The 26,004-nt window shown below is 34.9% G+C and overlaps 1 protein-coding gene across 2 annotated transcripts; it reads left to right on the top strand.

Moving 5' to 3' along the window:
- Positions 1 to 1,003: 1,003 nt before the first annotated feature.
- On the top strand, positions 1,004 to 24,927 carry LOC142505272 (DNA-directed RNA polymerase 3, chloroplastic-like). Of its 2 annotated transcripts, XM_075618185.1 has the most exons (19): positions 1,004 to 1,921; positions 3,008 to 3,211; positions 3,300 to 3,433; positions 3,679 to 3,748; positions 4,151 to 4,209; positions 4,434 to 4,551; positions 4,850 to 4,963; positions 5,137 to 5,265; positions 9,659 to 10,075; positions 10,631 to 10,681; positions 11,158 to 11,228; positions 11,445 to 11,529; positions 11,632 to 11,784; positions 18,105 to 18,179; positions 22,132 to 22,221; positions 22,619 to 22,666; positions 22,765 to 22,879; positions 23,689 to 23,792; positions 24,264 to 24,927. In XM_075618185.1, exons 1-19 carry the CDS (start codon positions 1,091 to 1,093, stop codon positions 24,372 to 24,374), a joined length of 2,979 nt encoding a protein of 992 aa, XP_075474300.1. In that variant the 5' UTR covers positions 1,004 to 1,090; the 3' UTR covers positions 24,375 to 24,927. The 2 variants fall into 2 exon arrangements, 1 of the variants encoding a protein (XP_075474300.1); XR_012804397.1 differs by lacking the exons at positions 22,132 to 22,221; positions 22,619 to 22,666; positions 22,765 to 22,879; positions 23,689 to 23,792; positions 24,264 to 24,927 and adding an exon at positions 17,584 to 17,676 and having other exon boundaries at positions 18,105 to 18,127.
- Positions 24,928 to 26,004: the final 1,077 nt, after the last annotated feature.

Below are 26,004 nucleotides of genomic sequence, written 5' to 3'. Positions count from 1 at the left end.
TGACATTATCATAAGCTGATAAAATAAAATAATATCGGCGACCATATTATAATATTGATTAAATTATAAATAGGGAAATGTATTTGCGGCGAACCTGCGCCGTTTCATCCTATTTTTCACAGAAAGATTCTTGTATGAGTTTCTATTTTGACGGAACTATTTATTTTCTATATAAATTTTATTTAGAATAATATATTATAGATTATCATTTATGTTAAATTTTTTTTGGATAGTAATAATACTATGATTGATTTAAAAGAAAATGACGAGATCTTTTGATGGTGGGGATGAATATAATAATGACTATGAAAGAATATTTCAAGAATTGAATACAACATGGACAACTAATGATGCAACTCGAAAGTTGAAAGATATTAAGTGATATGTGTGATATTATGAATTTAAACTTTATCCTTGAGACTTTTTTGTATTATTAAACTTTATGTTTTTTTGGAAACTAAAACTTGGTCATCCATATTTGGTTATATGTTAAATTTAATTTGGATTTTGAAATTTGATGTTTATTTGGATATTTATTGTATTTTTCAGCTTAAAAATTTAGCAAAAACTATAAAGTAATAAATAATTAATATATTACTATATAAAATAAATATAATTTTTTATTAATCTGGTTCGACTGTCCGATTGAACGATGGGACCGGTTGAACCATTTTAGAACGGTTGACCGTTTTGATTATCAATTCGATCAATTATGAAAACATTTGTTTGCTGGATAATTAGATAATATAGTTTATTGATAATTTAGGCTCTAACATGATTAATTGCTCACAACAAACAGAGACAAAAACTGATAATTTTTTAAACCTACTATTAAAAAGTTAAATTCGCAATGTAAATTGCATGGCCGGTGATTAAAGCTATATTTTTTTTTAGAAAATAAAATAAAAATTTCAGATAAATAATATTTGGATTGCTTGATAATTGAATATAATATATATATATATATATATATGTGAATAAATAAAAAATAAGCAAATAAATAATATTGCCAATGGGTTTAGGAAGTTTTTTCGAATGCCTTCTTCAACCCTCTTATCCTGATTGAGCGCAACTCTGTTCCTCATCAACCATGGCTTCCACGGCTCCATTCAACCCAAGACCCAAAGCTCAGTTTCAGCAATGTCCCTCTCCTTCTTCTGCTTCCACTTCTTCTTCATGGAAACCCCGCAAGAAACCAAATTTCCTTTCCATGTCAACCCCCGAAGTTCCCAATTTGTCTCAGAGCCACCAGCTTCACTCAACCTCCTTCCCTAGAACCCTTAAACTCCCTTCCCTCAACAACCCTTCACCTGTTCTTTCTCCCCCTTTACATGACTCTACGGATGAAAATTTCCAGGAGAAGATCGAAAAGTTGTCGAATTTACAAGTAATCCCTGATGGTTTGCCTAAAAAATTATCTGGGGAAGAAACTAAGAGAATTTTTATCCAGGACCCACCTTGGATATCCTCTATTTTCATGAAAAATATGCTCTTTAGGAGCAAAGGTAGAAGTGGGGTCAAAATAGAATTTCAAGAAATGGAGAGGCGCAGGTATTATTTGTTGAGGAGGAGACAGATAAAGGCAGAGACCGAGGCGTGGGAGAATAAGGTGGACGAGTACAGAGAATTGGAGAGGGAAATGTGTGAGAAAAAACTAGCTCCGAATTTGCCTTATGTCAAGAAATTGATCTTGGGGTGGTTTGAGCCTTTGAGGGAAGCTATCATGAAGGAACAGAAGACCCGGAGGACTAAGAAAAATAAGGCGGCTTTTGCGCCTTTTGTAGATGCCCTGCCAGCTGAAAAAATGGCTGTCATTGTGATGCATAAGATTATGGCGCTGATGATGATGGGTGGAAAGGAGGATAGACATGTGCGTGTCGTGGAGGCAGCGGTTCAAATTGGGGTAGCAATTGAGCAAGAGGTCAGAATTATCATTTTGTGATTTGAGCCATCAAGTCTTTTTTTGCCCTTGCCAATTACGAATTATATTGTTTCTTTTTTACTTTCCCTGCCGCCTATGGATATGATTTTTTTGTTGGTTTGACGATCGGTATTTATGTCAATAGTTGATTACTTGATGAGGATTGAAATGTAACCACTCCCGAGTCTTCTTCATTAGTTGACTGTATAAGATTATTTTGAAGATGTTGAATTGAATGAGAATAATTTATGATATTCAATTCCGCAAACAAGATACTAACAATAGTAATAATAAAATAAAACAAGAAGAACAAGTCATTGAGGTTCACCTGGAGGTGCTCTCTTATGGCTTATGAGTGATTAAGCATGTTGATCATCAGCATATGTTCTTGCTTGTGTTGATATGGATAAAGGGTGGGTTTTCATCTTATTATTTTAGCTACATGATTGTATTTTTTGTTGAATTTATGTTTTAAATCATTGGAATATATGGTTTGATTGAATTGAACTGAGTATTATCTGCATAATTAGTTTATGCAAATGTCTGGAACACCAACTAATGTTATAAGTTTGTCCAGAATGAGACGAGGTTGTTTTATGAGGCAAAATGATAATGGCTGACATGTCCTTCGTGGATATAATTCATAGTTCCTATGAGGAAAGTATTCCCAAGCTGATTATAGACTAGTTTTGGATTATTTTTCTTGTTGTGATAAACGTGATCAGATTCAGCTATCTTGACGAATATTTGCTGCTTTGAATTTGTGATTGAGCAATTTAGGTCCCTGATATGATGAACATGATCAGATTCAACTATATTAACGAATATTTGCTGCTTTGAATTTGTGATTGAGCAATTTAGGTCCCTGATATGATGAAGAAAACGCATTATATGTTTGCAAGTATCTATTTGCGCTGTGTTATCTCATTAGACTTCGAGTTCGTCCATTTACCCTAATCCCGTACATTGGAACAACACATATTCTCTCATTTCACACTTTTTCCAAATCGGAATTCGTTATATATATGTATATATATCAGATGAAGAACAGTAATTAACTGTGTCTTTGTAATTGATTTTTTCCAGGTAAGAATTCATAACTTCTTGGAGAAAACAAAAAAATTTCAGGGAAGAGCAAAGGTAGAGGAAAGTGAAGGAGATTCAATTAAGGACGCAGTGCTGTTAAGAAAACGAGTCAGGAGTCTAATTAGAAAGAACAGGGTGATGGAGGTCCAAAAGCTGGTGAGAAATGAGGAATTTAAGTCATGGGGTCGAGATACACAGGCTAAGGTTTGGAGCTTCCATGATAATCTCAGAACTGAGTGCTTACATGTATGCATTTACCTTCTTGTTTCTAAGCCATTTAGATGTCTTGCAGTTGGGCTGTTGTCTGATACAGTTGTTAATACAAACTGCTTATGTGCAACCTCCAGTCACTCAGTCAGCTGACAGTCCCCCTGATATCCGCCCTGCATTTAGACACATCTTCAAGATTGCAACCAAAGAATATGGGTGAGTGATATTTTATTTAATTGGATTTTACCATCACAAGACATTGGGACCAAGCATGTGTAGTATGGCTAATAGCATTGACTGCTGTGCATTGCAAAACCGTCTCAGCAACAAGTTGCATTCTGTTCTTGAACTTCTGATTGTCAAGTTCATGAATTATTGCGAGCTCGTAGGTTTGACAAGTCTTGTGGTTAATTTGGTAGGCAACTTTGGTGTTCATAATTTTTGCTCCTCTTCTCTTTCAGGCATAACACTGTGAAAAGGTATGGAGTGATTGAATGTGATCCTCTTGTCCTTGATGGGCTTGATACCACTGTGAGTCGATTCTACAGCTAATTTGTTTCGTATTTGTCTCGTGCACGAAGTTATTGTTTTTGGCTCTTGGCTTCAACATATTGCTGCACTGTACGTGGCTTGCAGTGATTAGATCAATGATTCATATCTTTATTTTTTTCATTCACTCTATGGAGATATGTTGTACAGAGTGCAGTTGTTGATCTTTATGAAGTTCATTTTGACATTGGGCCCTGATGCAATTCTTAAACATATAGTTGGGAGTCACTTGTCAGAGTAGTTTATTTCATGTGAAAGTGCAGTACCTTTTCATCTTTGAATGTTCTTCAAATTCCTTCTTTAGATTTTGTTTCTTATCTTCTTCAAGCATCATAGTTAGCCTTCAGCATTGTCTTGAAATTTCTAATTTAATGCCCTTTTCAGGTTAAACATATGATCATTCCTTATGTGCCAATGTTGGTGCCACCAAAAAAATGGAAGGGGTAGACTTCTATTTCTCAATTAAAACTTTAAGCTTTCATGCTATAAATTTAGTGTGTCCATGGAGTTCAATAAAATAAGATGCCAACGCTTTAAAAGAACTTCCATAGACGTATAACACCCAACTCTTATTACTTACATATTGGAGTGACCTAACCATGGATTATGATGGGTGCTCTCAGTTGATGTTCTTATATTCCGTTTTCAATTGGTCTCATCCTTTCAGGTATGACAAAGGTGGGTACCTATTCTTACCTTCATATATGATGCGAACCCGTGGGTCACGACAGCAACAGGATGCTGTTAGAGCTGTTCCTGCAAAACAGCTGCAGAAAGTATATGAGGTAAGTGGTGCACCAGTGTCCTTTACTTTATGTTGGCATGCTATGCACTCAGTTAGGCGATGGAGTCAAGTGTTAAATGGCATTTGTGTTAGGCATCCTCACTATGTTCAATAGTTCAAATGCAAATTTCTCTTCAAAAGTAAATACTAACTTATGTAACGAAATATACTCTCTTTAATTTGTAGGAGTTATTTTATAACCTCTTCCTTGCACCATGTACTTGTTGCTTGGATGCTCTCTATTTCAATTTAGATGTGTTTGAATGAGGTAGTATGTTGAGTTCTGATTGAATATGCAGGCCCTTGATACTTTAGGAAACACTAAGTGGAGAGTGAACAACCGTATTTTAAGTGTGGTGGAAAGTATTTGGGCCAGTGGAGGCAACATTGCTGGTTTGGTAGATTGCAAAGACGTAAGTGTAACTACCTTAATATTCATTTGTCTTCACTCTTGTGGAACCACACTGATGCCACTGTTTTCAGAAATTGCGTGATATGTGAAGCTTTTATGCCCTAACTCTTTGATCTACACAGAATAAAGTTGATATATGTTTTGTCGTGATAGAAATACTTTTTCATGGTGTAGGTTCCCATTCCAGAATTGCTCTCTGTTGATTTGCTAGAAGTTAAGAAATGGAAATGGAATGTGCGAAAGGCAAAGAAAATCAATCAAGAGAGGCATTCTCAAAGATGTGACACCGAACTCAAGCTATCAGTACGATTTTAACGATTTGGAACTGTTTATTATGCAAAAGTAAAAAATTATTCAAGTTACATCATATTTGTTTCCTTGGTCATCTGTAATATTTCATGTCCGGTGCCTGGGATGCATTTTCAAGTATACAAATTTTCTGCCAGGGGTTAAAAAACTGGGTAGTATTTTTCAATTTAGTACAACTGAAGCCATAATTCCGTCCAAAGTTGCCAACTTCTATACCGTAAATTATTGGTGGCTTCTTTGTTGATGTTGGGTTTATAAGTTTACTAGAAAAGTGCACGTGCGTTGCACGTGAGCAACGAAACTGCTGAAAATATATGAATGAAATTTTGATAATATTTAAATGAATTAAAATATGGCTAGTAGCATTTATCAATTGAAACAAATCAAACCAAAAAAAATAAAAATCATGACCATAGACGGTATATGAATTGAAAAAGTTATCTTATCCACATGACACATTTTTTAAGCTTCTTGGTTGGTTTTGATAACTCAACAACTTTTTGTCGTAGTTTTTATAATATGCGTATAACCATTTTGGTATACTCAACAAGTATATGTTCATCTTTAATACTTATTATCTTATTTAGAATTCTCATCTGGGATCTGACATGCTTGTAGTTTACTTCCCTATCACGAAATTTTTTCTATTTTCTACATTGTTTTTATCCGGTAATCTTATATTTCGACTATTTTTTTTTGTTGAATGATCTTTCAGTTTATGACAATCATCAACTGTAACTCCTAAGAAAAAATTATTTTAGTCGTGATAGGGTTTTACTTGTAAGTAAAAGTATGTATAACATATATATCCTTCAACAACATAACCAATGAATGGTGTTGTAATTTTTTCAAACATCGTGATATTTGTAATATCAATTTTATATATTCAGTATCAATATTATTAACATATAGTGTAGGACCGAGTGCTTACCGCTTTACCAAAAGCTATAGCTAGTGGTAATGGTGCAACTCAAATCTTTTAAACCGCACAGCAACTCAAGCACCATGGTTCGATCGCTCTACTAAGCAAGGACAATTATTGCACCCAACAATCTCCATCCCAATAATTGCACTCCTTGCAATCAATGGGAATCGAACCCGTGACCTTGGCTCTGATACCAATTGTAGGACCGAGCGCTTGCCGTTTTACCAAGAGCTATAGTTAGTGCTAATGGTGCAACTCAAATTTTTTAGACCGCACAGCAGCACAAACACCATGGTTCGATCGCTCTACTACGCAAGGACAATTATTGCACCCAACAATCTCCCTCCCAATAATTGCTCTCCTTGCAATCAATGGGAATCGAACCCTTGACCTTTGCTCTGATACCAATTGTAGGACCGGGTGCTACCCTTTTACCAAAAGCTATAGCTAGTGGTAATGGTGCAACTCAAATCTTTTAAACCGCACAGCAGCTCAAGAAACATGGTTCGATCGCGCTACTAAGCAAGAACAATTATTGCACCCAACATATTATAAGGTTAATAAATTTTTAACGATTATTTCTCAATCACTGTGAGAAATAATACTTGAAAATCTATTCAAATTAATATATATTAGAACTGTGTCCTCGTTTAATTTGACGCAATTCAGGAAAGTCATCTCGTTAGCCATTTTTTTAGAAGCTTTGGAACAATGATTGCGTTCATCATATCATGAGAATAATATAATTTCAATATCATTTGTTGTGTCTAGAACATAATATTATATTATTCATTGAAACAAAACAAATTTTATTTTATCGAATTTACATTTTGTTTATAATAATTTATATCTTGTGGAACGATATACAAAATTAATTATTGCATTTTAAAAGTTTTGAGAAGAGATACGAATAATGTAATCAAGATATGCATATGAGATATCAAGATCATATTGAAGGAAATAAAGTGCAACTGGCTCAATGTCTCAATTTACTAAAAATTCACAAAATTGATCTATTGTGTCCACAAAACTTTAAAAATTTTCTCATACCATTATAAATAGAATGAGAATTGTGTACACTTTGTTTTTCATGTATTTCTTTTTCCGGATAAACAATTTTTTCTTTTTGAAAAAAAATTTTATTCTTTGAGAAATATTGACATTTTATATGACATCCATACAACATAATCAATACAAATGACATATAACAACAAAACATGTTAACGCTAGGGTAAAAAACTCATCTCATTGCAAGAACACTAAATGATCTAATGAAGCATATTATTTAGTAATATTTATTTAACAACATATATAAAAAATTGACCAAATAACTTGAAAACAGTGTTTGAAATCAGTTACATACAAACATTTCTCTCAATCACGTATCTCAGTTGACAGAAAGAGTCTGAAAATATATCTCTATTCTAAATGAGATAAAGAAGTTTTATATGAACTTAATATTTATTAATAATTTTTTTTATTCCATCCGTCTCATCTCCCTTTGTCATCCCATTATTATCTATCATTAATATGGTAGGGATTTTCATGAATTTGACTGCAATGTATAAATTTAAGTAATTAAAATTAAATTAAAATAATAAGTAGTTTGATTGAGTTAAGTACACTATTAATGATCTTTTTAAACTAACATAAAAAATGACTTAAATAACATGCTCACAAATGAAAATCATATATTTAATAGATATTATTAATAGATAATATATTATTTAGGGATATTTTTTTAGCATCATATATCGAAATTGACTAAATGCTTAAATATTTGCATTGAAATCACTTACATACAAACATTTTCTCTCAACCATATATCTATGTTGATACATAAATAGTCTAAAAATATCTGTATTTTAAATGAGAAAAAGATGTTTTATATGATCTTAATATTTATTAACAATTTAGTTTTATTCAACATCACTCATCCATATATTTAATAGATATTAATTGATTATATATTAATTAGGGATATTTTTTTAGCACCATATATCGAAATTGACTAAATGCTTAAATATTTGCATTGAAATCACTTACCTACAAACATTTTCTCTCAATCATGTATCTATGTTGATACATAAGTAATCTAAAAATATCTCTATTTTAAATGTAAAAAATATGTTTTATATGATCTTAATATTTATTAATAATTTAATTTTTTTCAATCTCATTCATCTCCATTCATATTCCCAATATTACCTTAATATTTGGAATATTAATAATTTTTTAATTTATAACATTATTATAGTAATTTTCTATGAATTTGATGTCAATGTTTAAATAACTAACGTAAAAAAAAATTACAGAACCTCGTGACCATTACAAATTATAAAACAAACGAAATGGTAAAATAGTAAGTTTACAAATGAAAATCATATATTTATAATAGTAAATAAATAAATAAATAGATGGTAGTAATATTAGAAATTTTTTTAAATATGTAACATTAAACTAAATGAAATTCAAAAGTAAAATCAAATTAATAATTAACTTGATGGAATTAAGTATACTATTAATGATCATATTAAATTAATTTAGAAAATGACTTAAAGAACCTCTTGAACACAACAAATTGTAAAATAAATGAAAGGGTAAAATAGTAGGCTCACAATTCAAACTCATATATTTATAATAGTATTAGAAAAATCAAATTAATAATTAACTTGATGTAATTAAGTATACTATTAATGATCATATTAAATTAACTTAGAAAATGACTTAAAGAACCTCTTGAACACAACAAATTGTAAAATAAATGAAATGGTAAAATAGTAAGCTCACAATTCAAACGCATATATTTATAATAATATAGATTTTTTTTGCTTCATTCATAAACTACCCAGTCTAATAAGATGTCTCCTCTAATATCTCATGAATGATAACCTGATTCCAATATTTAATTTGAATAAATCCTTGATGCCCATGGTCATTAAATACGAGTATGATATCAGTAATGTTATAAGTGGCCAGCTTGGACAGTTTATTCTGTTGGGATCCTAAAGCAGAGATAGACAGCGATGCAATTTATTTATAAATGCCAATTTTAAACCTGCATTTGAATAACGAAATTTTTGTCTCGATCGGTAACCTGGAGAAGCTGGAACATATTCTTAGATTTGTGACTCTGTTAATGCAATAAATGGAAGCTATTTCATATTCTTGTACCAGCATTACTATTCAGATTTATAATTGCAAGCCTCATTATTATGTTATTCTATTTCATTTGTGGTAGATTCCCAGCCCATGTCAACAGGAAAATGATTTAGTTATGCAGCTTTGAGATAGTTTTAATTGTAAATTTAATCATGAACGTCAATAAATTTCTACTTACTTTTTCCACGAAGCCCATTGACTGAGTTGCGCTGTGGACCGTTTTAGCTAGATGATATTGTTCAAGTTGAGGGAGGTCAAAGACTATAAAGATGGACACTAAACAGAAATTTTGTGAATCAGGTTGCTCGGAAGATGAAAGACGAGGAAGGTTTTTACTATCCCCACAATCTTGATTTTCGTGGCCGTGCATATCCCATGCACCCTCATTTAAATCATCTGAGTTCTGATCTTTGTAGAGGAATTCTTGAGTTTTCTGAAGGAAGGCCTCTAGGGAAGACTGGGTTACGTTGGCTGAAAATTCATTTGGCAAACCTATATGGAGGAGGCATTGAGAAACTCTCATATGAGGAACGTCTCTCATTTGTGGATACCAATTTAGCTGAAATATTGGATTCTGCTAAGAACTTCCATAATGGAAATTGTTGGTGGTTGAAGGCTGAGGACCCTTTTCAGTGCCTAGCTGCGTGTATTAATCTTGCTGAGGCCCTAAATAGTTCATCACCACACACTGTTATCTCACATCTGCCAATTCATCTGGTATGTACTTGTAACCTGCAGATCCTTCTTGCTTTTATAAACTGCCATTGATGGAACACTAATAAAAGATAAAATAAAAGGGGGATGGTGACTGTAGTGACTCAAAGGCTTAATAAAAAATAATTTATTATGATAGTAATGTTTTAAAAGCAAAAATTCAGTGTTGTACTCATGCTGCATGTGAAGGAATCAGAAGAATCAAGATTCTTGATTCTGCTGATTGTCGTTCCAAGAGATTCTGTTAAGGGAAATTTAGCTTTCAAATTTACATCATGGTTGCTCACTTATTTGCAGCCTTATTTTTGAGGGGCTGCTTCAATTTTTTGTTTCGTATTGCTCACGACTAGAGCATTGTATACCTTAAATCTCAGTTTAATGAAATTTTTTACTATCACTTGCTTTTCGTCCTTCCAAAATATTGTGTTCTCTTATTCTTTTTTTTTCCCCTTATTTTTGTCCCTCTACTTATGCTCTGATTTTTTTCTGAGCATTTGAATTTTACCATGTCATTTGCTCTAGTGATCTTAATATTTGTTGTTCGGTTTCCTGACGTAGGATGGCTCGTGCAATGGCCTGCAGCACTATGCAGCTATTGGAAGAGACAGTGTGAGCCATTTTTTCATGTTTGTTTATCTTCTGTGGAGTACTTTGTTTGCCCAAAATTTGTGTTCATGATTTATAGCTATTGGGAATGACCGGATGAGACAGATAAACTCTCGTTTTTTCAATTAAAAGTTCTATTCTTGAAGTAGTTCAACCATTTCTTTTCTATTCCAGCAGCATACTTTCTTGAAGTATCTGTTTTTGACTGAACTGTATGTCTCTGTTCTAATCCGATATGCAGTGTGAATTATCTTTGTTTGCACTAGCGTATGATGGATCTGTCTGCTAATAAAATTGTGTCCGAGACTCATTGAGTTTCATTTTTCCAGTTTTTTGCTTTATTATCTATTGGCCTCTCTATAATCCTTTGAAGTTCTTTATAGTATCTTTAATCATTATCGACTCAGGCTACTTGATTCTCACTTGACAGCTTTAAATGACATCACACGTCCCTTTGCTGGCTTTCTGATTTTTTTCAGTTTGAAGCTGCTGCTGTGAACTTAGTTGCCAAAGATAAACCTTCTGATGTTTACTCAGAAATTGCAGAGAGGTTTGTTGATTTGACTTTTAAGACATTAATTTTAATGCAAATTGAATGATGTAATGTTATCAATCAGCGTTGATAGAAGCTTCTTCAGCCACCTAAACCCACTACTAAACCTGCTCGTGCATACTTTATTCACATATATTTCTGGCAAATCATTTTACATTCTATTGTATTATTGACATCATATGTGTTATTCATATTTAGTTATTGTCATTTCAGGGTCCATGATATCATGAAAAAAGATAGTATTAAAGATCCTGGAACTGATCCGAATGCCTTGCTTGCCAAACTCTTGATTGATCAGGTTCGTATTTATTTTATAGAACTACTAGCAACTGAACTTTGTTTTCCTTGTTTTGAGAGATTATCTTCACATCCGAGGACCTGATTTTTTGAAAGCTTTTAGGTGGATAGGAAACTTGTCAAACAAACAGTGATGACTTCAGTATATGGAGTCACCTATGTTGGTGCACGCGAGCAGATCAAACGAAGGTTGGAGGAGAAGGGTCTCATCACTGATGACAGACTTCTCTTTAGTGCAGCTTGTTATGCTGCTAAAGTAAGTCTGATGCGCAAGAAAGAGTTCTCTTCTTGCAGCAATGTCGATTTTACTTTCTTATTCTACTTCCTCCTTTCCACTTTCTGCAAGTTTGATTGCATTAGCATCTTGAATTAAAGAAATTATTGGTTCTTGATTCTCGGTTTTCTACCCAAGCAAAGTTTATTTCTTTCGCGCGTTAACTATTTTGTATGACAATTTTTGCCAGTTAGGAATTATAAATGCTCGATAATGCAAAGGGATTTGTATTCTATTCACATTATCTCTTGGGTGATACAACTGTGCTTTTACATGCAATTACAATAAATAAAAAATGAATTAAAAAATAAAATTACGGGAATCAAATTAGTTAGGTTGTTATGCCACGTCATAGAGAAAATTTATCTAGTAGCTTCGCACATGTGTGAACTCGCATGTGTGCCCTTCAATATTACTTGACCTCCCCCCTGCAAACTCAACGTTGGATTTGAGCAAACACTGAGCTTAGATCGCAACCGATGGAATGAGAATGCTGAGAGTGGTTTTGTTAACACATCTGCAGTCTGTTCATCTGATGGAATATGACGAACTTGAAGCATGCCAGATAAAACCTTTTCTTGAACGAAGTAAAGATCGAGTTCAAATTGTTTAGTTCTTGAGTGCATAACTGGGTTAAAACTAAGAGCAATAGTACTCAAATTGTCACACCATAATACTGGAGACATTTTAAGAGAACCACATAACTCTTGTAATAGATATTGAATCCAAATGAGATCAGCAGTCGCATTAGCCAAACTTCGAAACTCAGCTTTAGGGCTGGATTGAGAGACCAAAGGTTGTTTTTTAGCACTCCAAGAAACATGGGAACCACCAAGAAACCAACAAAACCCCGTGGTAGACCGACGATCATCTGGATCATTACCCCAGTCCGCATCACAATAGCCCTCAAGAGAGAGGGGAACTCCTGCTTTAATGAGAACACCAAACTGAAGAGTGCCATTAATATATCGAAGAATTCTTTTAACAACTTTTCAGTGAGAAAGGCAAGGACGCTGCATGAATTGACGTATTTTGTTGTCACTATAAGTAAATACTGAAGTGCACCAACCGTGCTGCAATAAAGTGTGGCGTCATCAAAAAGCTCCTCTTCATAGACAAAGAGCTTAAGTCAAGTAATCATAGGTGTAGGTAAAGGTTTGACATTATCCATCTTTTTGTGTGCAAGAAGATCCCGAGCATACTTTGTTTGAGATAAAATAAGCTAGAATCAGAGCGCCTCAATACTTCAATGCTCAGAAAGTAAGAGAATGTCCCCAAGTGCTTGAGAGAAAATTTAGAATTCAGAGCTTGAATGAGAGTATGAATCTCACAAGAATCATTACCTGTAACAATGATACATCAACTTATGCAAGAACATAAAAAATCGTGATAGGTGTATTTTTAATGAATAACGAGACATCAGCTTTTGATGCAATAAATCCCAGCTGTTGTAATGAAGATTGTATTTGTGAAACCAAGCACGAGGAGCTTACTTAAAACCATATAGAGCCTTGTTTAGTTGGCACACCAGTTTAGTGTCACCTTGTCTTTGTTCAAAACCAGGTGGCTGTGCCATATAGATTGTTTCAGTGAGATTTTCATTCAAGAAGGCAATATTCACAACTAACTGTTGGAAAGACCTGCCTTTGGAAACGGCGAGAGCAAGAACAATGCAAATTGTTGCCGGTTTAACTACAGGGCTAAATGTCTCGTTATAATCCAAACATGTCGTTTGTAAATGGCCTTTGGCAACAAGGTGAGCTTTGTGACGTGCTATGGTGCCATCAGGACGAGTTTTAACCTTAAACACCCACTTGCAACCTATTACCAAGCAATCATTTTGAGCATGAACTAGCGTCCAAGTTTCATTTTGAGCATGAACTAGTGTCCAAGTTTTATTGAGAATCCTGAAGCTCATCATTCATAGCCCACACCATTCTTTTCGAGACGAAGCATCACGGACATTCAAAGGCTCGCTAACTTGAGTCCGATGAGTGAGATACAATTTGGGTTTGAACACCCCTGCCTTGGCCCGAGTAATCATGGGATGGATGTTTCCAGGAGATGAATTAAGTGAATTGGAAAAAAGAGTAGGAGAAGAAATAACAGGAGAAGCAGAAAGAGAAGCAGAAGATGATGGAGACAAAACTGGAGCAGAAGTTGTAGAAGGCGTGAGTATAGATGTAGTGTCATTCTTTGCATTGGGAGGGAAAGAAGACTTGAAGATGAAGGTGACAGACCATTTGCAGGAGAAGGAGATCCTATTTGACAGAAAGGAAATGACATCTCATTGAACTTGACATGGCTAGAAATATAATTTCGACCACTGAAACGTATTCATTTATACCCAAGAAAGGTGCAAGGTGTGGAACGAAAATCTAATTTATGAGAATTATAGATTCGAAGGTATGGAAAATGTAAGCACCTAAATACTTTAAAAAACAAGTAATCGGGTTTGCTGTTAAATAACTGAGTAAGAATGAGAAACACCGCAGTGGAAAAAGCATCATCCCGATAGGTAAGAGAAGTGTGCGAGTGAGCTAATAGACAAAGTCCCATGTCGACAATGTGGTGGTGTTTACGCTCAACTACTCCATTTTGTTGAGAAGTATGCGGACAAGTGAGGCAATGGGTAATCCCAAGTTTTTTAAGAAATGGACTCAAACTATGATATTCCCCTCCTCAATTTGTTTGGATAGCCTTTATAGTTGTAACATGAGTTTTAAACTCTTGAAAAACATGAAACACTTCGGATTTGACTTTAATGAAGTAAATCCAGGTATAGCGAGTAAAAACATCAACAAATGTTATATAGTAACGAAAACCATTAGAATAAATAGTGGGTACAGGGCTCCAAACATCTGAAAAAATAAGTAGTAGTGGTCCATGATAAGTAGTAATAGACTTGAAAAATGGAAGACGGTGATTCTTGCCCAACTCACATGCGTTGCAAAGAGGAACAATTATATTTTTGGAAAAATGAACATTACAATCTGTCAAGATATTCATAACAGTAGCTAACATGGGTGACCTAGTTCATAGCCACCTAGCTAATGTGGAGGAATCCACTTCTTGATTGCAAAGATTGACAGCAGCAACGGGAGGAGAAGAGACGGTAGACAAGGCAAAAGCAGAAGATGTGGAGGAAACTGGTTTGCCCAAGTGAGAGCGATATAAACCATTATGAAGATATCCCCGAAGGATTGTTGTTTGCGTCATTCGATCTTTCACAAGACAGTAAGAGGGATAGAGTCTTCATCTTTGAGTGTGGGTTTGGCGGACGTAAGGGTTTGGTAGGGGATCTTTCGGGTGTCTTTTCTGTTAATTCACTTTACTCCTCTTTTTTCAAGCACATTAATACTCCCAATTTCCCTTTTGTCACTAACATTTGGAAAGTCCCAATCCCACATAAGGTGAAGATGTTCTCTTGGATAGTTGCGCTGGGAAAATTGCAAACAAATGATAAACTGCAGAAAAGAAATCCGGGTTCTGCTTTATGTCCACATCGGTGCACTTTGTGCAAGGAAAATGAGGAGAACCAAGATCATCTATTGATACATTGTTCCTTTACGAGACATATTTGGATCAAGGTTATGCAATACTTGGGTTTTGAGTGGAATTTTCCACAAAATTCGAAGACTTGCTTGTTATGGAGCACGGATTTCTCAATGGCAAGGGCCTCAGGAATTTCTGGTGCATTATTGTTCATTGTATATTTTGGTCGGTATGGATGCAGCGAAATAACAGAATTTTCAACGACAAGGAAGATTCTTGGGAGGATTTATGGGAGAAGATCAGATTCAACGTAGCGAGATGGACGCTTAGCATACCTATGTTTCAACATTTGCTTTTGTCAGACCTAGTCAGGGATTGGTGTTTTATTCGCTTTTGACGAGTTTCTAACTTATATTTCATGAGTTGATTTGTGGATCGCTCATCCACTTTGTTTTGTAACCCAAATTAATATTATTATAATAAAATGTTAGTTTCTGATAAAAAAAAAATCAAAGAAAATGTTGTTGTCTAGAGCAAACTTACCAACACTTGAGAGATTTTCATTTATTTGAGGAACATGAAGTAAGGACTGTAGATTAAATAAATGAGAGGCAGAAGAAAACTCAGATGAACCTATGTGAGATATAACAAACTTGACCCATTTCCCATGAAAACTTTTCCACTACCAGAATACTCAGAACCAATTGAGAGGTTGTTCAAATCGTGTGTGACATGGTAGGAGGCACTCGAATCAGGAAACCGCCGGTCATCTTGCACCATATGTGGATTTGTTATGGACACAACAGCAAAAGTAGAGTGACGTCTCATGGGTGAGGATTGCTGGGAAGGGTGAGGTAGGATGTCCTGTCCCCGGTGTTTAGGAACAAAATCATGATCAAACCTGTAGTAACATATTTCAGCAGTATGATTATTGAGACCACATATTTGACAAACATGTCGATTGGAGTTCCAGGACTTCTGCCACCACGATTGGAGCGACCATGCCCACGTCCCCGATCGCGAGTGTGAGATCTTTTTGTGGGAAGTCACTTTCTTTTGATGAAGAAAACATACTGGCATTAACGTTGGGAGAGGTTCCATCGACATTGGTGGTGTAAGATTCAATACGCCCTTCATGAGCAAGAAGGATGGCTCCAACATCAGACGAGGAAAGAGTATCAATTTGGGAGGAAACATGAACTACCACAGAGTCATATTTCAAGCCTGCACCGCCAAAAATGTGAAGAACATGATCCTCTTCAGAGATAACATGACCAAAGACATCAAGAGTATCAACAACACTCTTTATCTTGCTTAAGTACTCTTGCATACCCTAGCCCCCATTCTTCGGAGTCTGAAGTTGCAACTTATAGTGCATCACTCTTGCCTTGAAACGAGTAGAAAATAAGCGAGTGATCCGGGACCAAAGTTGTGCAGAGGTAGTGCACCCAATCATTTTACATTGGATTCCATCGGCCATGGATGCAAGAAGAAAAGAAAAAAGTAACTTGTCTTGACGACACCAAGTTACATAGAGAGGGTTCAGGCGATGTTCCAGTAGAAATTCCAGATTGAACTTGGAGTTGCCACTGAAGAAAATTATCATTAGTTAATTTGATAGTGTTAATTTGATTGGTTGGGTTAAAGAAAGTAGGGGTAGCCGGAGAAATTGCAGAGAGGTCAGAACCACCAGAGGAGGAGGCCTCACCATCGGCTCTGATACCAAGTTAGAAATTATTAATGCTCGATGATGTAAAGGGATTTGTATTATATTCACATTATCTCTTAGGTGATAAACCTGTGCTTTTATATACTATGACAATAAATCAAAAATGAATTAAAAAATAAAATTACGGGAATCAAATTAGTTAGGTTGTTATGCTATGTCATTGAGAAAATTTATCTAGTAGCTTCGCACATGTGTGAACTCGCATGTACTTGACTTTGACCAGTAGTCTTTCAGTCGATGGAGTGCTTGTCATATGGTTAATGTCCGTAATTTCTAAAATTTTGCATTTCACCTTATGTCTTGGATTACTAGTTACAGGACATTTGACTTAGGTTAAATGCATGCTGAAGTTGCTTAGTTTTTTGTTTGATTTTTGTAGTCAGCATAAATTACCAAATTATATATTTTATTCTCAATTAGTTTAGTTTTGGATCAGTCATGCTCCTTGTCGAGTTACTGTGTGGGTATATAACTCGGTATTCCCATCATGCAAGTGGTTGATAACAAAAGAACTTACTATTGTCAAGGTAACCCATAAGTTCTTGTTCACCTTTTAGGCGCCACTCAAATGTTGAGTAAGTAGTAAGAGTGTGCGGGCATCATGAGTATTTCTCAGTTTCACCCTGTTACTTTTGCTAGCAGATTTCGTGGTAAAGGTCAACTTTTTTTATAATATTCGTGTTTCATTATTTGTTATAGTTCAACCTTACTGCTGTGGATTCAAACCTGTGTTCAAGATCAGGGATTTTATTGCCAAAGAAAAGTTGCCATGCTGGAAGAATTTTCATAACTTCAAATGTGAACAGTGAATGAGAATTCAGTAGACTTCGACATGTTAAATCTTAAAACCTACTGCTGAACTTAGTGATTCGTTCCATGATAGAGTATCTGACTATAATCATACAACAATCAAGAACATTCGTGGTGTCTGCCAACCTGTCTAAAGTGAATAACATGTGCACCCGCACCCTCTTGTAACATCTATAGATTTTTCTGAAAATAAATGTGTCTTTTTGCTGAATTGAAATTGTGATAATTTTTTAAATTGCTCGTTAACTCATTCATAAATCTTTCACAGGTCACATTGACTGCCCTTGGTGAGTTATTTCAAGCTGCACGTGCTATAATGGGTTGGCTAAGTGATTGTGCTAAGGTTTGTCAAAGATTGCAAACTGATGTGTCTCATGTTGAAATTCTTACTGTTAAATTCCTTAACAATATGAAGATAGTGAAAAGAGCAATTAACTTAAAGCTAACCAGTATCAAAATATATATTACATTCTCCAAATATTTTCATAAAACACATCTCCAGTAAAAATTTTCCAGAAAGGGTGGAAAGCAAGATCAAATATAGCCATAATCCGTGGATTAATAAAATTTAAGATAGAAATAATGATTTTCAAAAATAAAATGATTCTTAAATCTTATGTGGGAAATAAGGAAGATAATAATTGAAATTTATAATCAAGATCAAAAGGTGTACCCTAGCATAGGCCATAGAGAAAAGTGGAAAAAAAGGTTTTGTTGAGCCTTTACCATTAGACCGAATGCAGGAACTATATTTTCAATGTACAATGCAGGGCTTGTTCTTCATATGAGCCCACTTCTTCTACCCTTTATACAGGTTTCTTTCAATTATGCTCTATCCCTTTATGCATAAAATAAAAACAAATAATCAAGTTAACATTTTAAAAGTTACTGCAGAGAAATGCTACTTTTGGGTATTTTTTACTTTACACTCAATCAATTTACTTTGTAACTTTAAATGCAGATTTTTATCTTCTCATTGTTTGGTCATGAGGGCTTTTATCCTAGAACGGATGCTTAGATGAATAGAAAAAGTTCGGAATACGATTACTTATCCTTATGAGAAAGCATCTCGGGATGAATATTGTTAAAAATGATTCCTGAATGAATCTTAATAAATGTTGTGAAATTTATATTCTGATCTTGATGATATCAAATCTAATTTCAAAAACATTATCTATACTTGTCCCACTCAAGTTGAACATTGAAATGTAAGTTGAAGCATTCAACTTAAAACAAAAGGAAAGTGTTGAAGTTGTGATAGAAAAAAAAAAGAAAAGAAAAAACTTGAAGTTAATCATGTCCAATGGTGCATCCATCACTAACAATCAGAGATTATATTTTCTAGCCTCTGTTGAGCAGCAACAAAGATGTTCACATGGGAAGATAAAGAGATCAGTCAGACATAATAAAATCATGTGAGGTTTAACTTACTAAAATGACGCCAAAAGCGTGTATTGTTTTCATCTGAACAATTGGGTGGCTACTATTATTCTTACTGGTCACTCAAATAGTGTCGAAATTCCTTTTTTTTTTGGCAAGCAACGTGAATACTAGGTGATGGTTTTGTCTCTACTATTTTAATGTTAAGTTGGGAATATACCCTAGAGAGATGGCTATCTAATGGATGATTAATTTATTTTGGCTAAATTTACATCAACAAGAGTGATGTATAGGGGTTAAAACTCTGATTAATCTCACTTGTTTTATAATAATTAATAAAATGAACATGTGCTTACATATTCGAAAAGGACGTGGATATAATAGAGTAGGAAATTATTCCTGTATATATCACGATAAAATTGTGCTAGAGACTTGTCTGGTCTTAATATTATCAAATATAATTCCAGAAATATTATCTGATTTTTTTTTTTAAGAAACATATTTTATTAATAATAGAATAATGAAGATTACAAGTGGACTAGTGGTCCACTCGCATAATGAAAAACACAATATCAATTTTCTCAATGATACACATAATCCCAATTTCTCAGTAAATCTAAGACTGAGACGTTCTAAAAATCATGATGATTGCCAATCCACAACGCAATATTGATCTTTATTTTGTCCCAGCAGCTATCCGCAGTTTCTTCGATGTCTTCAAAAATTCTTCTGTTTCTTTCAAGCCATGTTGTCCAACATATGCAATGAACAACCACCTGCCAAAAAATTCTGCCCCTTGATCCAGTTTGTTGTCCCAAATCCGTACATAATAAATCATTTGTTGACTTCGGCATCACCCACACCAATCGAAGTTCTTGCAAAGCTCTAGACCACAGTGAGAATGTGAATGGACAGTGAATGAGCATATGATCCTGAGTCTCTGTATCATTTCTACAAAGGACACACCAATTTGGGCACAATGCAATTGTTGGCCATCTTTTTTGAATCATCTCCGAGGTAGGTAGCTTACTGAAAGTTTAAAAGGGGCGAAGAATAACGAAGCACGATTGTGTGCTTACCCGAAAAACTCTTACTTTATACAACTAGAGTTTACAATCTTTATATAGAGAAACCTATGTAACAAACCTAGATACCACCATCCTAAGAGATATAACAAACTCCTAATAAATAGGATCAATTGTTATCTACAGATAAGACTAAATCTAATCCTAACAAACAATTAAAAAATACACACGCTAACAACCCCCCTCAAGCTGGACTGTACAGGTTGTACATTCCAAGCTTGGTTACAAATTTTTGGAACGTTGGCTTGAACAAAGCTTTTGTTAAGATGTCAGCCGTCTGTTCTTCGGTGGGGATGTGTTTTACTGCCAGAATCCCTTGGTCTATCTTTTCTTTGATGAAGTGTCTGTCTACCTCTACGTGCTTAATCTTGTCATGGTGAACTGGATTGTGGATGATGGAGATTGCTGCATTGTTGTCGCAGAATTCTCGAATTGGTCCTATAGCCTCCAGCTCAAGTTCTTTCAAGAACATTTTTATCCATAAGCCTTCGCATGTTCCAAGAGCCACTGACCGTAGTTCGGCCTCAGCACTACTTCTAGCTACAACGTTTTGTTTCTTACTACGCCACGTAACCAGATTCCCCCATACAAAAGAGCAATATCCAGATGTAGATCGTCGATCTATTGGAGATCCAGCATAGTCAGCATCAACAAACATCTGTATATCTCTGCTTTCGGTCCTTCGAAATAAAAGGCCTCTTCCCGGATTCCCTTTTAGGTACCTAAGAATTCTGTAGAGGGCCCTCATATGAGTTTCTGAAGGAGAGTGCATAAACTGAGATAATCTGAAATGGGATGGTTAGTGCAAGCACGTTTTCCTTTCCGTAATGCTATAGGAATGTCAATTTCAGAGAGTGTTAGATCCTTACCAGGGACCGGGAGTTGTGCTTGGTCATGAGAGGTGTCGGGTTCTTCTATTTGCTGCAGGTTTTTTCTTCTTTCGTAACACCTGTCATATGGCTGTATTTTTGTAGTGCTAATTGGATTTGGAGGAAGCTTTTTGGAGATTTCAGGGGTTTGATTTGGTGGGATTTGGGTAATATTTGGTGGATTTGGTGCTGATATACTAGGATCAGGAGTATCTGTCAGTAGAAACTCCCAGTCCACTGTTGGAGGGTGATTTGAATCCCAGAAAATGTCATGATCTGTTGCTGCATTTTCCCAGAAATTTGCGCCACTCACTATCCCCCCCTGAAGCTGATTTATGGGATAAAATGCTTGATTTTCAAAGAATGTGACATTGTGTGAGATCAAATATTTTTTTGTAGACGGACAAAACACACGATATCCTTTTTTTGTGGAAGAGTATCCTAAAAAAATACAAGGTAAAGCCCTGGGGTCAAGTTTGCTCTTAGTGGGACAGGTATTGTGGATAAATGCCTTACACCCAAATACTCTAAGGTCTAGTTCTGAGTATATACGTGAAGTTGGAAAGGATCTAAGAAGGGTTGACAAAGGTGTATTGAAACCAAGGACTTTTGATGGTTGGCGATTAATAAGATAGCACGCAGTTAAGATTGCGTCCCCCCAAAAATGTTTAGGAACATTAGCTGTGAATAAAAGTGTGCGAGCAACTTGGCAATGAGCGTCACCATCCACTCCGTCCCACAGAAAGTTTCTAGAAATCTTCTCCATTGACTCCGCTATACCTCTCGGTACCTTAAATAAAGACATAATATATCGGAATAGAATTCAAAACCGATAAAATCAATGTTAGCCTACCACCTCTATATTATTTGATTTTTACCCATTGATAAGGTGATGTATTTGTGAAGTTGGTCGTTGTTGTCTGCTGAATTTTATATTTTTTTGTACTGCGAAATTTGACAGATTATCTCCTCAGAAAATCAACCTGTTCGTTGGACAACACCTCTTGGTCTTCCTGTAGTACAACCATACTTTAAAACTAAACGTCGTGTTGTAAGTGCTGTACTCTCAATTAGATAAGCTCACTTTATTTTTCGTAACTAGATGGAATAATTATGGTACCGTAGCATGAAAGCATACAAATTGATTCGATGCCCATAAAAGAAACTGAGAAAGATTAATGGTATCAATGCATTGTTAAAGGAGTTTTGCAACCTAACAAGCTGACTGAGTAATAGTCAGCTGTCAGTATTGGAACCATTAAATTCTGCCATAATCATTACTGGAGTGCCGTTTGCTGCTTGTTATCCAAATTGTGGGCATTGCTACTGTATTGGAATCGACATTGTTAGTTGCATGATTTAAAAATGTTTTAGCATTTCAAATGCAAATATGACTTGTGGGCTTGTTACTGTCTTACTGATTTACCTCATGACTTGTGTCTATGCAGATTAGAACTTCTCTTCAGGTTTTGGCTTTGCAATGTGAGGGCAATTCAGTAAGTTGGACATTCCTCAGTTAGCTCTCGCATATTTTTGTGAAGGATTGATTTGGCCTTGCAAGTATTAAGTGTTGTATTACAATGTCTTACTCCAGGTTGAGTTAAGAAAACAGAGAACTGCTTTCCCTCCCAATTTTGTGCATTCGCTGGATGGCTCACACATGATGATGACTGCCATAGCTAGTCGGGATGCTGGAATACGTTTTGCAGGTTTGCTTTGATAGTTTTTCCACATTTATTCATAGACCTGGTGAGATTGCTATTATTTATGTCAAACCTTTTTTGAATATATTTATGTTTCATTTTCGGGAGAGAGCTAGCTTTCCAACTATATTAGCTGGCTGATGTTATGGGTTTTCCTCCAATCCGTCTTGAGAAAGCAGTATTTTACTTAGAATGACATGCTTAATACTGACTGTATACAAAAGGTGGTAGTGTGTGGCTTATTGAATATATTGATATACTGGAATTACAATATCAAACTTTTGCTGTGGTTTACAAGATTCATAGAGATCAAAGTATTTGAAACAATTATGACCTGGGATTCACTTTCTTGTAACTAAAAATTGATCGGTTTCCGTGGAAAGTTCATGATAAGGAATTATAACCTTGTACAGATGTAATAGAGATGTTTTGTATACTTATTTATTTTTACTTACTTGAGGTCCAAGTATGGTTCGGACACAGGACCTAAATCTTATAAAATCAAACATTCCACCATCCACTAAATTGTCACGCACAGTGTGTGTGTGCGTTGATGGGTAGGTGATTGTGCGAGTGAGTTGTGTGGGAAGAAGAGGAGATGCATATGTGGCAAGGATAGAGAGATATTTGGGGTTCAGAATGCAATGAAGTTTAGCATGTTTGTTGTTATGACCATAATCTTTTGGTTGAGTGTGCTACATGTTTCCCATCTATTGACCGCCAAAACTTAGTTGTGATATTTCAGAACTTGCATTCTCGGTTGATCTGATTGTACCAGGGGAAAATAAATTAGCTATTTTTCTTTTGCATCACAGGTGTGCACGATTCCTTTTGGACTCATGCATGTGACGTTGACAGGATGAATCAAATACTAAGACAAAAATTTGTTGATCTGTACAACATGCCTATACTGGAAAATGTAAGCAATATTAACATGTCAACTGTTGTTTAGTTGTGTTTCATGGTGTCGAACTCTGCTGCTTCTTCCTTTATTCTGTATCTGCGTGTGCGTATGAAAGATCTTCTGGATGCTGGGGGGTTGAACAATAGAACCTACAAAAATTTTTGCACCCCTTCCCCCGGATTCTAAGTCACGTTTTAAGGATTATTGTTTTTCTTATTAAGTTGTTAAATAAAGAATACATTCAAAAATGCGAGTTTATTAAGTGTAACAGATCAATGTGTGTGAAATATATGCATCGATGTCTTTGTATTATACAACTCCTACCTAACTTCGTAGACCATATAAAGCATTACATGTTACAACTAATTTGTTTTCGTCATAAGAAGTTACTTCTTAAAGTCTCTTCTGTATTCAGATTTATGACACATTATATACTGTCATTTTATATGATTTATTTGTGTTTTATCGAATGAACTGCACAAGCAGCTGCTTGAAAGCTTTCAGGCATCCTATCCAACCCTGAACTTTCCTCCTCTGCCGGATAGAGGAGATTTTGACCTCGAAAAAGTTCTGGACTCTCCATACTTCTTCAACTGACTGTACCTAATCTGCCCGTGTTCGAGCACTTACATGAACAAGGCTACCTTGTTTAGCTTTCTATTGAGAGAGTGCACTTGAATGCTAGAGGGTTCAGCACACGCTGATTTTAGTATGAGAGGAGATGACAGCTTGCTCTTCAGAAAATCCGAGGCATTCCTGCATTGACGGACTAGCTATCCTGGGATATCTGGAAATCGCTTCATCCATCCGGCATCGGAATTGGCTTGTCAGAATGCCTGCGTCTTACTAACCATTCACAGGAAGAACTTCAAGATTGTAGGAGTGAATCATATTCTGGAGGGCAAAAACAAGGTATAATTAATTCCCTTGGGTGTCGAACATTGGAGTTCGGTCGTTGTATCAAACGTCGCTTTCCTGCAAGCGTGTTCTGTTATGTATATGCTGTTGGAGCTGGGAAGAATAGCAGAGAAAATCTAATTTGTTGCGGGTGCTAATTTTTACTCTGTAACATTGTAGCATTTGTATTTGTTTATATTGCCAAAACGACTGTGTGCTCTTCCTCCGAACAGGTGTATTTGTTAGAGGTGGAGACTCACAATCACATCCTTATGTATTGTCCTTACACTGGCAGTCTTTGGTACTGAGCTGTGGAGAAGTTGGTCTGGTTTTGGTAATTCCAAGATCTTCGCACAACTTGTTTGTTTGAAACCTTGAACTCAATCTTGGTAGAAGATGTATGATTTTTTAGACTTTGACAGTTCATTGTATTTGTTGGTCAATCTGAATGGAGCAAAATACAAGGATTTTCGATAATATATAAGATTCAGTTGATGAGTGTTGGGAAAATATTAAGTTTCGGACATCTGGTTGAATTGAGAAACATTCAGAATTTAAGAATATCTCGACTTCTGATTTAGTGAGAAACTGAAATTATATTTGTTGTTGATTTGATTAGTGTTTTTTTTTCTTTGCAGATCTCTTGTCAGCTTTTTGTAATTATTAAATTTTAATATTTTAATATATTATTGTTTTTTATATAAGGAAAAAAAACTGTTGGTCAAATAGGTTTTTTTGTGGCTTTTTTCCCTGGAAATTAACCTTCAAACATGAGACATTTATTCATGTTATGTATATAAAACTTAAATTTTATACCAAATATTGGTCAAGCAAATACTAAGGAGGGTGTATTTAATGTAAAGATTTATTGACTTTTAATGACTTTTGTAGATTTTAGAAGTCTAGATGTATTCAATTTAGACTTTTACATACTCTATAGAAGTCTAGTTGTATTCAAAATAGATTTTTATAGAGATTTAAAAAGTCAAGTGATATTCAACATTGACTTTTAAAAACTCTATGCGGATTCAATGTAGGAAATTTATTGACTTTTAATGACTATTGTAGATTTTAAAAGTCTATATGTATTCAATTAAGATTTTTACATACTCTATAGAAGTCTAGTGGTATTCAAAATAGACTTTCATAGGGTTTTAAAAAGTCAAGTGGTATTCAACATTAACTTTTAAAAACTCTATAAAAGTCTATAGGTATTCAAATTTTCAATAGAATTTTAATAACTTCATGAAATTCATTAACATACAAACATTAAAATATAAAGTACAACTATAAATTGTCAAAAATTGTATTTGGTTCAACCCAAAGATTT

This window comes from Primulina tabacum, chromosome 10 (genome assembly GCF_025594145.1).
Source record: "Primulina tabacum isolate GXHZ01 chromosome 10, ASM2559414v2, whole genome shotgun sequence".
NCBI classification, from domain to species: Eukaryota; Viridiplantae; Streptophyta; class Magnoliopsida; order Lamiales; family Gesneriaceae; genus Primulina; species Primulina tabacum.
This window is presented reverse-complemented; position numbering and strand designations above follow the sequence as displayed.